This window comes from Ahaetulla prasina, chromosome 2, assembly GCF_028640845.1.
Source record: "Ahaetulla prasina isolate Xishuangbanna chromosome 2, ASM2864084v1, whole genome shotgun sequence".
NCBI lineage: Eukaryota > Metazoa > Chordata > Lepidosauria > Squamata > Colubridae > Ahaetulla > Ahaetulla prasina.
Genome location: NC_080540.1, coordinates 4,966,037 through 4,982,474, shown reverse-complemented (window position 1 = coordinate 4,982,474; position 16,438 = coordinate 4,966,037). Strand labels below are relative to the sequence as shown.

The window sequence follows — 16,438 nt, the reverse complement described above, 5'->3', positions numbered from 1 at the left end:
ACATCCACCGATAGATCTCAAATCGGTCTCCAAGTCTCTTCCACCATAATTCCAAAGAGCAATCCTGGCCAAAGATCCCAAAAGGCCAGATAAGTGCAGATGACAGCGCACAAATAATAGTGGGAGAAACGGGCCCCCAAAGGCCGGGACACCTCCCATAGTCACCACGCCAATTCCCTTCGTTAAGATGGTTCCCTTCGTTAAGATGGTTCACAGATAAAAATCCTCCAGGCAAGCCCCAAGGCAAGCCCCACATTCCAAAGGCCTGGCCACTCCTCAGATCCAGGGCCTTTCCCAGAAACCGGGCCAGGCACCTCTGAGGAAGGCCGGTCAGATGTGATAGGCCATAGATCCCAGATACGGCATAAGTGGGGTAAAACGTCCTCAGAGCCCCTCCCTGCAGGGAAGGCAGTGGAAAAGCCGGGAATGGAAAAGCCGGCAGTGGAAAAGCCGGTAAGCTCACAACCCCCTTCATCCCGAGAAAACCAGGCTGGGGGGAGGAGAACGTACCCAAAGTAGTCCAGCGCTCAGCAGTCACAGTCCACAGGCCATGATGGGCTGACAAGCCTATGATCCGCGGCTGCGGCCTCGTCCCGCACCACACACCCAGGAATGGCCGCCGTTCGCCGCTCTCCCTCACCCGGCCTCGCTCTCGGCAACCGTGTCACCGAAAAGGCCCGCAGACCTCTCCCACGGCTGCCGAGAAGCTGATAAAGCGGGCTGGGGGGTACAGGCGGCTCGGCTAGCCGTCTGGGTGATGCCATCCCGCGTCGATCATCCCGTCGGCGGCTCCGTTCACCTAGCGAGCCGCCATCTTGCGCATGCGCAGAGCCTTTCATCTGATTTAATTGAGTCTTCACTGATTTAATTGTTGGTTTTGTGGTTTTAAGTCTTTGCCTGTAAGCAGGTACAAGGTGAATTATGCAATGATCAGAGTGTCCTACAGCTGCTCGTGGTAAAGACCGATAAGCATCTTTTAGTGTTGTGTAGCAATGGTCGAAAGTATTCTTGCCTCTAGTGGGACAATTGACATGCTGAAAGTATTTTGGTAGCTCTTTCCTTAAGTTTGCCTTGTTTAGATCTCCCAAAACAATGGCCAGTGAATCAGGGTATTTGGCTTCAGCCTCTATGATTTGGTCAGCTAGAGTTCATAATGCCTTGTTTAGACAGGCTTGTGGTGGGACATAAACAGCAATTAGAAGAAATGAGGAAAATTCACGAGGTGAATAGTATGGTTTGCAGTTGATAATTAAAGTCTCTAAATTGTTGTCACAGAATTTGTAAATTACTGTTAAATCTTGACACTAGCTGCTGTTAATATATATGGCAAACTCCATCTATAAATGAAACAATGGAAGAAGAAACAAACCTATTATTGATTAATATAAATGGATTAAATTCTCCAATAAAAAGAAGAAGAATTTTCACAAAATTGCAAAAAAATAGATTTAGATATAATTTGCCTGCAAGAGGTACACATTAAAAGACCACATAGCAAACTTTTAGAATATCCCAAAATGGGAAAACTATACTTTTACTTGGCATAATAAAAGAAAAGGGGGTGGTTTTATATATTAAAGAAACAATAAAGACCAAACCAATATATGCATTGAGGAACTGGTCAAAGATCATGATGAGGAACTGACAACGGACAAACTCATTGCACTCCAGAATGAGCAGCATAAGGTGCTCAGTGAGGAGCAGTCATCGGAGGAAGATGAAAGGGAGGTGATTAAAAGTGATGTGTTGAAAGACATCATAGGAAAATGGAATGAGAGCCAGAATTTCTTTGAAAAGCACCACCCTGACAAAACTCTTACGAATAGTGTTGAACATGATGAATGATCATGTCATCTCTCATTTCCGTAAAGTTTTGATGTGCAGGAAAAGCCAAGTCACATTAGATTGGTTTTTGGCGACTCTTGGTCCACCAGCTAAATGGATAAAAAAACAAGACACCCCTGACCCAGAAATTCCTGAAGACAAAACACTAGAAGACAAAGAAATCGCAAGAGAGAAAACACCTGAAGGAGAACGTCCTTCCTCGCGGAGTAACTTCTCTCTCTCTCTCTCAGAATTGACCAACTGAACAGTTTTCTCTGTTGTTCAAGGTTTTCTCGGTGTTATTAAAGGATTTTACGTTTTACTATTATGCTGTGAGTTCTATGGCATAATTAACTATTTTTTGTGCTTAAAAATCTTTTAAAAAATGATATATACAGTTCGTAGGGGTCTGGAACGGATTGATCATATTTACATACAATCCAATGGGAAATTAGGTTAAGGTCATGACCAAATCAGGTTGTGACCAAAGTTATGGAACGAATTATGGTCATGACCAGAGGTTTTACTGTATACATATTATTCAAATAGACATCAATCTTGGTCAAGAGTAGACATGGCATGGATATCATCAAAATTAAGTAGTAATGTAGAAGAAATAGAAATAGAATTGCATATATGGGCAGACCACAACCAGTTAGGAACAAATGGAAAGGATAAAAGAAGAAAGTGAGATGGATGCTAAATCAATCTATACTAAAAGACAAAGAATTCATACAAATTAAAGAAAAAGAAACGACATTCTTCTTCAAAGAAAATAGAAAGGAAGAGACTTCACTACAAAACATATGGGATACAGTTAAGGCATACTTTCCAAGATTAGCTATAACTTAAAACAGGAAGGAAAAATAGGAAAAGAAACAACATCAAAAAACACTGGAGCCAGAGTATAATAGACTAGAACTGGAGTTTACAAAAAAAGCCACAAGAAAAGAATCTCAAAAATCAAATGGAAATAATAAAACACAAACTGAGTTTATTCGAAAAAGAAGAATTGGCATGGAAAATTAAGAGTATAAAACAAAACTTCTTTGAAAATGCTAATAAAATGGTTAGCATATAAATTAAAAAAGAAAAAAGATACAAAGCTTGATAGATGAGAAAGGTACATTACAGCATCAAAACAACAACAATAAATAATAATTCAGAATTACTATGAAAACCTATATGACCAAGAGGAATTATCAGAGGACAAAATAAAATGATACCTGGAAGAGGCAAGGTTGCCTAAAGTCCCAGAAGAAATAAGATCTACACTTGAAAGGATAGCAATGTTTGAATTAACAGAGGCAATTAAGAGACAGAAGAATTAAAAAAACACCAGAACCAGATGGATTACCTCCAGAATTTTACAAACAATTACAAGAGATTCTAGGTTTGTTACTGTTGAAAGTTTATAATGAACTTCTGTTAGAAGCTAAGATGCTAAAATCCTGGATGGAAGCAAACATTACCCTAATACCAAAAGAAGATGAGAAGTTAATTTAAAAATTTTATAATTATTTTTTGACTATTAGAATGGAAGAAGAGCAAGTAAAGGAAACCATGATAGCATGGGCCAAAAACAGTAGGTACTCTGTTATCTAGAATTGGATAAATGGCAAAAATTGTGGGATAGAAACTATAAACTTGCAATGCCCACTGCATATAAAGAAAACTTATACAAAATGTTTTATAGATGGCACTTTCCTCCAGCAAGATTAGCCAGGATGTTTAACAATATGTCAACCAAGTGTTGGAAGTGCAACCAGACCCTGGTTCGTACTACCAAATGTGGTAGATGTGTTCAAAAGCAAAAAAATATTGGACAAAAATACATACTTGAACAGAAAAAATTATAAAGGAAAATATAGATCTAAATTGGAAATATTTCTGTTGGGCATTATACCAGAAAAATACAATAAAAGGAATGTGTATTTAATAGTACATGTGTTAACATTGGCCAGAATCATGTTTGCACAACATTGGGTGAGAGATCCCTACAGAATGTGCAGAAATAAGATTAACTCTTGAAATTAAAAAAAAGGAAGATACTGAATATTTTGAGATATGGAATTTGTTTTATCGATGGTTAAATAAGAGAAACCGAAGTTAGAATTCTTAAAACTATAAGAGAAAGATTCATTTTATCAATATTACTGTAAGCTATTCTAATTAGTAATAATTAATATGTATTAATATTATGAATGAAAAGCACTGTTACTATAAGATTACTGCTAGAGAATATCATCACTATTATGATGTGGAGTATTGTTCAAAGGAACTATAATCAGACAACACATTGTCTATATGGATATTGAATATGTTGCTCTTTCTATTTATGATAATAAAAAAGTAACCAAAGGTCTTGGTTGTTTTATCATATTCTTCAACTAGTTCTTCCACTTTAAATTTGAGTAAAAGCTTATATATTTTAGCAATTTCATGTTCATCATTTGTACATATAGTAGTTCAGTTTCAAATTGTTTCAGAGTTATGTTATAGAGTTCCAGATGTGCTTTTGTCTGTTTTTAATCCTTCTTTTAACTCTACATATGAAAACTATGAGGAACTAAATCCCTCTGTGGTTAGTTGATCTCCTGAATTCATCCTGTATCCTACGTTCTTCTTGTTCTAACCACTCTCAATTTATCATCAGCGGGTAGTCCTCCATTTATGAACCACAATTGAGCCCAAAATTTCTGCTGTTAAGTGAAACACTTGTTAAGTGAGTTTTCTCCATTTTATGACCTTTCATGCCACAGTTGTTAACTGCAGTTGAATCGCTGCAGTTGTTTATCTAGTAATGGTTGTTAAGTGAATCTGGTTTCCCCATTGACTTTCTTTGTCAGAAGGTCACAAAAGGGGATCAAGTTACCCTGGAGCACTGCAACTGTCAGAAATGTGACTCAGTTGCCAAATGTCTGGATTTTGATCATGTGACCATGGTAGTTGCTTTTTTCAGTGCCATTGTAACTTTTTATGGTCACTAAACAAACTCTTGTAAGTCGAGGACTACCTGTATTGACAAATTGATTGGGAAAAGCGGTTCAAAGAAATGAGACAAAAAGTGTAAGACACCAGGATATGACACTTTATCCATTTATTATTATTATTATTATTATTATTATTATTATTATTATTATTATTATTATTATTATTATTATTATTATTAATTTATTTATTTATTATTATCCATTTATTATTTATTTATTATCCATTTATTGTGGTCTACTCTTTCTTTTCCATCAAATGCTTCTTGTGCCGAGACCCAAGGCGTTTTTGGGCACTGCCTATGTTTGCATCGTCCAAGCTGAACATAAAAAAGCCATACCCTTCCCCTTTTAAAATCCTTTTATTGCTCAGCAATAACCACTCTTTCATCCAAAGCAAACAGGCTGCACAGTACAATTTTTAATCAGGCAATCCTAATCATCCTCTTTCTCTTTGGTCTTGAACAGTTTTAAATTAAACTCTTGGTTTTTCTCCTGCCATATAAACTTAGATATATCTTCCTGTCATTGCTTATGTGGTGCACCCATTGTCCAGATAGGTATTGTTTAAAACAGAAGCATCAGTCTAGTAATATGGTAGCTTTTAATTATAGAACTTCTATAATCAATGAAAATTATATATATTTTTCCACCTAAACACATCCTTTTCAATTTGACTCCATGCCTTATTATAATTATTTTGACTTAGAATTCGTATTCTTTGTAACAATATCCAAATGTCATACTTTTGTCTCATTTCTTTTAAATCACTTTTCCTCATCAATTCTACTTTGTCTTCTAGAGTAGAATTTTTATTTTTTATTGGCCAAGTGTGATTGGACACACAAGGAATTTGTCTTGGTGCATATGCTCTCAGTGTACATAAAAGAAAAGATACGTTCATCAAGGTACAACATTTACAACACAATTGATGATCAATATATCAATATAAATCATAAGGATTGCCAGCAACAAGTTATAGTCATACAGTCATAAGTGGAAAGAGATTGGTGATGGGAACTATGAAACGATTAATAGTAGATTCAGTAAATAGTCTGACAGTGTTGAGGGAATTATTTGTTTAGCAGAGTGATGGCCTTCGGGGAAAAACTGTTCTTGTGTCTAGTTGTTCTGGTGTGCAGTGCTCTATAGCGTCGTTTTGAGGGTAGGAGTTGAAACAGTTTATGTCCAGGATGCGAGGGATCTGCAAATATTTTCACGGCCCTCTTCTTGATTCGTGCAGTATACAGGTCCTCAATGGAAGGCAGGTTGGTAGCAATTATTTTTTCTGCAATTCTAATTATCCTCTGAAGTCTGTGTTTTTCTTGTTGGGTTGCAGAACCGAACCAGACAGTTATAGAGGTGCAAATGACAGACTCAATAATTCCTCTGTAGAATTGGATCAGCAGCTCCTTGGGCAGTTTGAGCTTACTGAGTTGGCGCAGAAAGAACATTCTTTGTTGTCCTTTTTTAATGATGTTTTTGATGTTAGCTGTCCATTTGAGATCTTGCGATATGATAGAACCCAGAAATTTGAAGGTTTCTACTGTTGATACTGTGTTGTCAAGTATTGTGAGAGGTGGAAGTATGGAAGGGTTTTTCCTAAAGTCTACCACCATTTCTACAGTTTTGAGTGTGTTCAGTTCCAGATTGTTTTGGTTGTACCACAAAGCTAGTCATTCGACCTCTCGTCTATATGCGGATTCGTCATTGTCTCGAATGAGACCAATCACTGTTGTGTCATCTGCGAACTTCAGTAGCTTAACAGATGGATCATTGAAGATGCAGTCATTGGTATACAGAGAGAAGAGAAGTGGGGAGAGCACACAGCCTTGGGGGGCCCCTGTGCTAATTGTACAGGTATTTGATGTGATCTTACTTAGCTTCACCTGCTGCTTCCTGTTTGTTAGGAAGCTTGTGATCCACTTACAAGCCTGTTCCGGTACCTGTAGCTGGTTTAGCTTAGTTAGAAGAATGTCTGGAATGATGGTATTGAATGCTGAACTAAAGTCTACAAAAAGGACCCTTGCATATGTCTTTGGAGACTCAAGATGATGTTCTGTTTTCCTTTTTTGGTCAACTTCTTTGTTTATTAACTATTGATTTTAAAACCAGCTAATGAATTAAAAATCTGTTAATGTTTCAATTAATATTTTTATTTCTTCCAAAAGACCTTTTAAAATTACCACAAAACCATCAGCAAAGTTCTTCTTACCTCCTGACTTCTGTCTGTTGTGCTCTAGGATACATATTCTATGATTCTATTTATTTCCTGGATTCATTAATCCTGCTCAACTAAAAAGAGACTTTTGGTGGCTTGCAAGATTTTAGCAGAAACCTTAGCTTTTCCCGCTTTTTTGTGAGCACTCCTTCCTTTTGCTTTTCATCCATTCCTTTTTCTTTTTAAATTCTTAGAATCATAGGGCTAGAAGGGAACTACCACAGAATAAGAGAGCTGTAGTATTCTAGTCCTACTTATACGATTCCAGACAATTTCACATTAGAAATTGAGTTTCATATTCATATGATTTAAAAATTATAACAACATTTAATTTGACAAGAAAATTCCAAGGAGGCAACTTTAATGGACAAACACCAGGAGGCAAAACATTCCAAATGGCAAGGAAAAGTATTCTCATGTAAGATTTTCCTCCTGTGTGGATTTTTCATGTGCAACTGATTATCAGATAAAAATCTTCGCAACATTTTAAACCTTGATAAAAGTTTTTCTCCAGTAAGAATTCACTGATGCTGAAAGAGTATTTTTCCAGGCAAACCATACATCACACTTCAAACATTTAAACTACATTTTCCTATATGGATTAGACCGATTTTTAAGGGACGATTGACAAGAAAATGGTCTCCCACGACCTGAGAGTTTCTAATCCCCCTCCTTTATGAATTTTTATATGACTTCTAGGAGTTGAACAACTATTAAAAACTGCTCTACCATCAGGGTCTATTAGGGCTTTTCCCATGTGATTTTTCTGACTTCTCGCTTTTGAGAATTTTACCACACTCTATGCATCTCTATGGCTTCACTCGATTATGGACCTTTTGATGCCTTCCAAGGTGTTGTTTTTGGGAAAAACCTTTCCCACACTCCACACATTTGTAGGGCTTCTCCCCTGTGTGGATTCTCTGATGAGCCTGTAATCGTGTTGCTGTGAGAAAACTTTTCCCACACTCCCCACATTTATAGGGCCTGTCTCCTGTGTGCTTCTTCTGATGTCTCCGAAGTTCAGCAGAATCCACAAATCGTCTCTCACATTCTGGGCACTGATAGGGTCTTTCTCCAGTGTGACGTCTCTGATGTCGAATTAGGTGTGACTTGCAACTAAAACGACTTCCACATTCAGGGCACTGATGGGGTCTTTCTTCTGTGTGAAGTTTCTGATGTCGAATTAGGTGTGACTTTTCAATAAAACATCTCCCACATTCTGGGCATTGATGGGGTCTTTCTCCGGTGTGAAGTTTCTGATGTTGAATTAGGTATGACTTTCTGCCAAAACATCTGCCACATTCTGGGCACTTTTCATTTTTCTGCACACACTTGAAAGGCTTCTCTCCTTTGTGAATCCTCTCATGTTTTCTAAGATAATATTTGCAATGAAAAGTTTTCTCACACTCTGGACATTTATATTGCTTCTCTAAGTGGCTTCGCTGATGTATCAAAAGTGTATCTTTTCGGACAAAAGATTTCTCACACACTGAGCATTTATAGCTTCTCTCACCCGTATGGGTTTGGCAGTGAATTCTAAGGGTTGATGGACGACCAAATGCTTTCCCACAGTCTAAACATTTGAATTTTTTTTCCTCTCTGTGAACATTCTCGTGATTTCTGAGGCTTTGTATTGTACGGAAAAATCTTCCACATTCAATGCACATAAAGGGCTTCACCCCTGTATGGATACTCTGATGTTCAAAAAGATAAGACTTTTTAGAAAAACATTTATCACAATCCTTACATTTGTATATTTTTTCTTCCCTGTGTGTCCTTTGGTGACTCTGAAGTTTAGAAGAACTAAGAAATCTTTTCTTACATTCTGGGCATTCATAGGGGCTTTCTCGGGTGTGAAGTTTCATATGTCGAATTTGGTGTGTCCTTCGGGAAAAACTTTTCCCACATTCTGGGCACTGATAGGGTCTTTCTCCGGTGTGAAGTCTCTGATGTCGAATAAGACTTGACTTGTAGTTAAAAGATCTCCCACATTCTGGGCAAGTTTTGCTTTCCTCCTTTGTGTGTGTTTTATTATGTTTGTAAAGAGATGAGTTCCGAGTGAAACATTTTCCACACACACAGCATTTATAAGGACTCTGCCCTGTGTGAATTTTCTCATGTTTTCTAAACAATTGTTTATAAGAGAAAGATTTCTCACACTCCAGACATTGATAAAGTTTCTCTCTGGTGTGGATTCGCTGATGTTTAAGCAGCTGCGAGGTTTGAGAAAAGCACAGCCCACATTGCACACACTTGCAGGGCTTCTCTTCAGTCGGGCTCTTCTGAGGCCTAGAAAGACGCCTTCTCCCAGGAAATCTTCCCCAGCGCTTCCAGGGTTTCTGAGATCTCTTTCCCCGGTGGATTCGCTGATGGGCTCCAAGGTCCGATCCTTTAGCAAAATGCTCCCCGCACTCTCCGCATTTGTAAGGCTTCAGTCCAGGGTGGCTCTGGAGATGTTTGGCAAAGCTCCACATTCCAGGAAAGGAGTTTCCACAAAGAAAACACAGGTGGGATCCATTCCCTGTGTGCAGCTTCTGGTGGATCAAAAGGAGGGACCGGTGACCAAAGGATTTCCTGCATTTTGAGCATTTTGAGAGATTCCCCTGAGGGGACCTTTGACCAAACTGTTCCCCCCTCTGCATAATTTCCAGGGGCTGCTCACTTCCAGAGCTTTCTATCTGAGGAAATTCTTACAAGGAGAACTTTGGCCAAAAGGTTGGAAGATGGGCAGGAGGATGGGCTCCAGCACGAGTCTGAAAGCTGAGAAGACTAAATCTCTGGTCCCGGTGACTGAGTCAGATTGGATCCTGCAAGCAGAACTTCCTCCAAAGGTTTTCCTGGTGGCACCTGCAGGATAAAGATAAAAGAAGTGAAGGAGAGAAGAAGATTTATTTTCTTCAGCTCTCCAAATAGCCTAAACAATAGCTGGAAGACCCCCCATATGAACCCTGGAGAAGCTCCCAAAGCCTCTATTCCCTCTCCACAAAATCAAAGCAATGCTGGGATCTCCCCTGTGGAGCTGGTCTCCCCTTCCCTTTTCTCAGCATGATGAGAGAGATGGCTGACAAGGGTCCCTGTTGCTCCCCATTTGTCTGCCTGAACTGGGGATGATCCCTGCTTTTTCCTTTTTGCCCTGTTTTCGGGACAATAATGCTACATGATGTCAGCGTTCCAGAACCTACCCACCCCTCCAAGTAAAAACTCCGAAGCAAGCATCTTTCAAAGTTCCATTTATTAGGATAGGTAAATTGGCACATCTCGGAAAACCCGAATCTGAAACGTCCGGTTTTCCCTCAGTAAATCAAAAAACCCAAAGACCATCCCCTGACTCGACAGACGATCACATGCTCTAATCGCCAACCATCCCATCTCGAGACAGCACTCCAACCACTCCTTCTCCAGATGCAGGATCAGCCTGACCTTGACCGACAGGAAGAATGTTATTATGTCTAAAGACAACCCCTCTACTAAATCCCCCCCTCCTACTTTCCCACACATGAGAAAGTGGCAGCATGAAAGCTTCCAGCCTAATATGGTTTCCAAAGCTGACATATGACATGAGACAAACTGCAAAGAGCCCCCATAGGATTTATATATGCCAGATAGATCTACTTGGGTTCTGTTGTGACTCCAGCCCCCGAACCTGGCCCCATGCTCGAAAGTGACTGAGAGAGTGAGGGGGAAGGGCCAGTAAGGCTTACCTCGGGAGCACCAATTCCTTTGGCTCGGCTCCAAGAGCCAGAACCAGACCAGTCGGAGGACGTAATGAGGCTGTCATCCCCTGATTCCTCCCTTCCCCAGGCTAAGCCTTCAGACCCAACTGATAATAATAATCAAGCTTGGCTTGACCTGCGCTTCAGAAGATTAGAGAGGCGGCGTCATCAAAGGGAAAGGTAGGGCAGGAGCCCCACCCCACAGGATATATAAGGAGCTTTGGACTGCTCTCACTCCACGGGAAGCAAAAGTTTAGCTGAACCGTTTCAAAAAGAGCTGAAAGTCTTGCTACGTGAGTCATTTGTTTGAACTTTGGCAGGCAGCTGCGATTCCTCTGCCAGGACTGATAAGAGCCATGAATCCACTGGCTGAAGGCCAGCTCGTGGGTCTGAAGTGGGGAAGAGGACAGAACATGTACGGAGTACAACCCGTGTAGGCATTCATGGATGTTGTTCTTTGGGCCAGCACAGATTGAATGTGTCTTCCTCCTCGAATGGCTTCCTATTGTTGCTTTATAGTTTAGGGAGGATGCAAATACATTGATTGGGGCCAGCAATGAAGTTTGAACACAATAGGGAACAAACAGCTTCCATTTAAAAAATTGACCCTATATATGAACCTAAAGAGGAAGACGGATGGAAGCCTGTCACTTTTAGAAGAAAACAACAACCGAGAGCAAAGCCCCTTCTATCTATCCAATCCACTCCAATGAAGCCCTTCTGGAATTGAACAATCACTTTCATGTTTATTTATTTATTTTATTTATTTAATCGTATTTATATACCGCCCTATCTCCCAAGGGACTCAGGGCGGTTTACAGGCACTAAAAACAGATAAATAGAATATAAATACAATATAAAACATTTAAAAAACTTATTCTAAAGCCCGTCCAATTAAAAATAGAAATAAAACCCAATTTAAAACCCAAAATTTAAAATCTAGCTCAGTCCTGCACAATTAAATAAGTATGTTTTAAGCCCGCGGCGGAAGGTCCGAAGGTCCGAAAGCTGACGAAGTCCGGGGGGTAGATCGTTCCAGAGGTGGGAGCCCCACAGAGAAGGCCCTTCCTGGGCGTCGCCAGGCAACATTGCCTCGCTGGCGGCACCCTGAGGAGACCCTCTCTGTGAGGCGCACGGGGACGGTGGGAGGTATTCGGTCGCAGTAGGCGGTCCCGTAAATAACCCGGCCCAATGCCATGGGCGCTTTAAAGGTGGTCACCAAAACCTTGAAGCGCACCGGAAGGCCACAGGAAGCCAGTGCAGTCTGCGCAGGATAGGTGTCATATGGGAGCCACGAGGGCTCCATCTATCACCAGCGCAGCTGCATTCTGGACTAACTGTAGCCTCCGGATGCCCTCAAGGGAGCCCCATGTGAGAGCATTGCAGTAATCCAGGCGGGGCGTCACGAGTGCGTGAGTAACCGTGGATAGGGCATCCCGGTCCAGAAAGGCGCAACTGGCGTACCAGGCGAACCTGGTAGAACGCTCTCCTGGAGCGGCCGTCAAATGCTCTTCTAGAGACAGCCGTTCATCCAGGAGGGCGCCTAAGTTGCGGACCCTCTCCATCGGGGCCAATGACTCGCCACCGATGTTCAGCCGCGGTTAGCTGACTGTGCGGGATGCGGCATCCACAGCCACTCTGTCTTGGCGGGATTGAGCTTGAGCCTGTTTCTCCCCATCCAGACCCGTCGGCCTCCAGACACCGGGACAGCACTTGATAACCGTTGGGGTGGTTCGGTGTAGAAAATACAGCTGAGTATCATCCGCATACAGCTGATACTTCACACGAAACCACTGATGATCTCACCCAGCGGTTTCATGTAGATGTTAAACAGAAGGCGAGAGAATCGACCCTGCGGCACCCACAAGTGAGGCGCCTCGGGGCGACCTCTGCCCCCTGTCAACACCGACTGCGACGGTCGGAGATAGGAGGAGAACCACCGATGCGGTGCCTCCACTCCCAATCCCCCAACCGCGCAGCAGGATACCATGGTCGATGGTATCGAAAGCCGCTGAGAGGTCTAATAGGACCAGGGCAGAGGAACAACCCCTATCCTGGCCCTCAGAGATCATCTACCAGCGACCAAAGCCGTCTCCGTGCTGTAACGGGTCGGAAACCGGACTGGAGCAGGTCTAGATAGACAGTTTCATCCAGGTGCAAGGAAGCTGATATGCCACCATACTCTCTACAACCTTCGCCGCAGCGAAGGTTGGAGACCGACGATAATTACCTAAAACAGCGGGTCAGGAAGGCTTCTTGAGAGGGCCTCACCACCGCCTCTTTCAAGGCGGGAAGACACCCTCCACCAAAGAAGCGATCGTAATCGCCTGGAGCCAGCCTCGTGTCACCTCCCGAGTGGCCAGCACCAGCCAGGAGGGCACGGGTCCAGTAAACACGTGGTGGCATTCAACCTACCCAGCAACCTGTCCATGTCCTCAGCCACAGGGTCAAACTCATCCCAAATAATGTCGCCAAGACCACCCTCGGCGTCTCACCGCATCACCGCAATCTTGGTCCAGACCATCCCGAAGCTGAGCGATTTTATCGTATAGATAACGTTAAACTCCTCAGCCCGTCCTGCAGCGGGTCATCCCGCTCCCCTGATGAAGGAGGAGGCGAGTCACCAAACAGGGCGGCGGGCGGTTATCTGCCGATGCAATGAGGAGGCGTAGCTACGCCTCGCTTCCTCAATGCCACTAGGTAAGTCCTAGTATAGGACTTCACTAGTGTCGATCAGCTTCGAGCGGCTAGACCTCCAGGAACTCTCTAGGCGTCTTCTCCGGCGCTTCATCCCCTCAGCTCCTCGGAGAACCAAGGGCGGTTGGGCCCTGCGCTGGGTCAGAGGCCGCAAAGGCACGACTCGGTCTAAGGCCCCCGCCGCGGCCCGTTCCCAGGCCGCAACAAGTTCCTCGGCCGAGCCGTGAGCCAGGCCCTCAGGAAATGGCCCAAGCTCCGTCCGGAACCCATCCGGGTCCATCAGGCGCCTGGGACGGAACCAACGTATCGGCTCCGTCTCCCTGCGGTGGTGAATGGCGGTCAGAAAGTCCAGGCGAAGAAGAGAGTGATCTGACCATGACAAAGGTTCAGTGACTATTTCCTTTAAGTCCAGATCTCTCAACCACTGACCAGAGAGAAAAATCAGGTCCAGAGTGCCACCCCCAATGTGAGTAGGGCCATCAATTACCTGGGTCAGGTCCAAGGCCGTCATGGAAGCCGTGAACTCCCGAGCCGCTGTTGATGACGGGCCGGAAGATGGCAAGTTAAAGTCCCCCATGACATGTTCTCCCCCTGGAAGGGAATATGCAGGAAAAGAGCAGTCTTCAATAGTTTCTGAAACTGTTTTGTTTCAAAAACAGCCCAGTGATGGGCTGTTTTCTAAAATAAAGCCAGGTCATTCGTACACTTGAAAGTAAATCAGGAAGCCAGTAATTGGGGAATTGGTCTGGCAAGAACAAAGAATGCTTATTCACAAGAAATATACACCTGCCAAGCTTGTAAAAATCCTGGGTGGTTAGAAGGCTGATAAAAGTAACAAGGAGTTAGGTAACTTGCAGACCTCAGCTCAAAGTTAGGAACAGAGATTCCCTGCAGCCAATAAAATGTGTATTAGATAACTACTGAGGCATTCATTAGCCAAGGCTTAGAAACCGGGACAACTAAAGACCAATTGAACAAATTGTGGAATTATTTCTAAAATGTTTCTTAGAATATATTAATTAGACTTTAGGAGAAACCCTTCCATACTTCCACCTCTCACAATACTAGACAACACAGTATCAACAGTAGAAACCTTCAAATTTCTAGGTTCTATCATATCGCAAGATCTCAAATGGAGAGCTAACATCAAAAACATCATTAAAAAAGGACAGCAAAGAATGTTCTTTCTGCGCCAACTCAGAAAGCTCAAACTGCCCAAGGAGCTGCTGATCCAGTTCAACAGAGGAATTATTGAGTCTGTCATTTGCACCTCTATAACTGTCTGGTTCAGTTCTGCAACCCAACAAGAAAAACACAGACTTCAGAGGATAATTAGAACTGCAGAAAAAATAATTGCTACCAACCTACCTTCCATTGAGGACCTGTATACTGCACGAATCAAGAAGAGGGCCGTGAAAATATTTACAGACCCCTCGCATCCTGGACATAAACTGTTTCAACTCCTACCCTCAAAACGACGCTATAGAGCACTGCACACCAGAACAACTAGACACAAGAGCAGTTTTTCCCCGAAGGCCATCACTCTGCTAAACAAATAATTCCTTCAACACTGTCAAACTATTTACTGAATCTGCACTACTATTAATCTTCTCATAGTTCCCATCACCAATCTCTTTCCACTTATGACTGTATGACTATAACTTGTTGCTGGCAATCCTTATGATTTATATTGATATATTCACCATCAATTGTGTTGTAAATGTTGTACCTTGATGAACGTATCTTTTCTTTTATGTACACTGAGAGCTTATGCACCAAGACAAATTCCTTGTGTGTCCAATCACACTTGGCCAATAAAAAATTCTATTCTATTCTATTATTATCCCCCCCCTTGTTCTGCCTTCTCCTTTAATGAAAATGTATAAACCTTTCTTAATCCTTTGTTCTTGGCTCTTGGCATTTTGACTAGGAGCCCTTTTCCTTGCCCCCCCCCCAATAAAAAGCAAACAAAACCTGCACCTTGTGTCTGGCATCTTCATTGGCCTTGGCACCAGGTTCGGAAGCATTCTGGTCTAGTCGTTAAGGTATCAGCTTAGAAAGCAAGAGATTGTGAGTTCAAGACCTGCCTTAGCCATGAAAGCTGGCATGGATATGTTTGCTGCCTTGAGATGTTGTTCATAAAAATAATAATAAAGGCAGGATATAAATAAATGAATAAAACAGACGGGAAATGGGGGGGGGACAATAAGGGGGTCATGTGAGTGGGTAGGAGTTTCCTTTCTGTGGGAAAGGGATCCAAATGGCTCTTTGAGTATTTAAAGTTGCAGACCCCTGGTATAGGGTCTCCTGCTGGAGCAGGGGGCTGGACTAGAAGACTTCCAAGGTCCCTTCCCGCCCTATTCTTATGGATAAAACCCACCAACGAAGGGCTGACACATCAGAGCCTCCTTCAGAGCAAAACTAGGCAAATAATGATTTTTTTCACCTTCTACCTAGTTTTGAAGAAACAAAAGTAAACAATTAAAACACTAAAATAAATGCGGAGGACATTTATTCTTCTCTATTTTAGATGAAGCAGAAAGAAAGTGGATCTTTTCTCCGTTGGGAGAAAATGAACTCAATTCAAGCAATTTAAACCTTTTTCCCCGCTAAACAAAACCCTCCACCCCCAATTGAAGTGAGAAGGTGGCTATTTCTTTCATTCACCCCATAATCCCCCCTGAACCCCTTCAAAGAAAAGCCCCCTTTGCTCTCGTGGGGCGGGGCTTCCCCTCCTTTGCCCAGAGGCTCCCCGTCCAGCCCCGCATCCATCCGGGATCCTCTCGGGCTACCTTCCTCCTGGCGGGGAGAAGCCCTCCGGGCAGCCCGAGGGAGAGCGGGAGCCTCACCTGCCCGGAGCGGGGCCCAGGAGCAGCCTTGCCGGACAGCAAGAATTTGCACAGCCCCCCCAAAACGCCGCAAGTGGGGAAACGGCAAAAAAAAAAATCTCCCGGAAATTCAGCTCCAATAAACGGGGGAGAGGGAGAACGAGA

At 42.6% G+C, this 16,438-nt stretch overlaps 1 protein-coding gene across 15 annotated transcripts in view; it reads right to left on the bottom strand.

The window, feature by feature from the left end:
* The window catches only part of LOC131192735 (gastrula zinc finger protein XlCGF26.1-like), a 39,723-nt gene extending 23,298 nt beyond the window's left edge, over nucleotides 1-16,425 (bottom strand). Inside the window, exons 1-4 of one of the 15 annotated variants that reach the window (XM_058172196.1) lie at nucleotides 16,295-16,425; nucleotides 15,426-15,497; nucleotides 13,933-14,036; nucleotides 7,380-9,882 (exon numbers count right to left, since the gene is read on the bottom strand). In XM_058172196.1, the coding sequence (XP_058028179.1) occupies nucleotides 7,845-9,677 (1,833 nt within the window). In that variant the 5' untranslated portion in view covers nucleotides 9,678-9,882; nucleotides 13,933-14,036; nucleotides 15,426-15,497; nucleotides 16,295-16,425 and the 3' untranslated portion in view covers nucleotides 7,380-7,844. The other 14 variants (XM_058172194.1, XM_058172193.1, XM_058172197.1 and 11 more) reach the window with 14 other exon arrangements.
* Nucleotides 16,426-16,438: the final 13 nt, after the last annotated feature.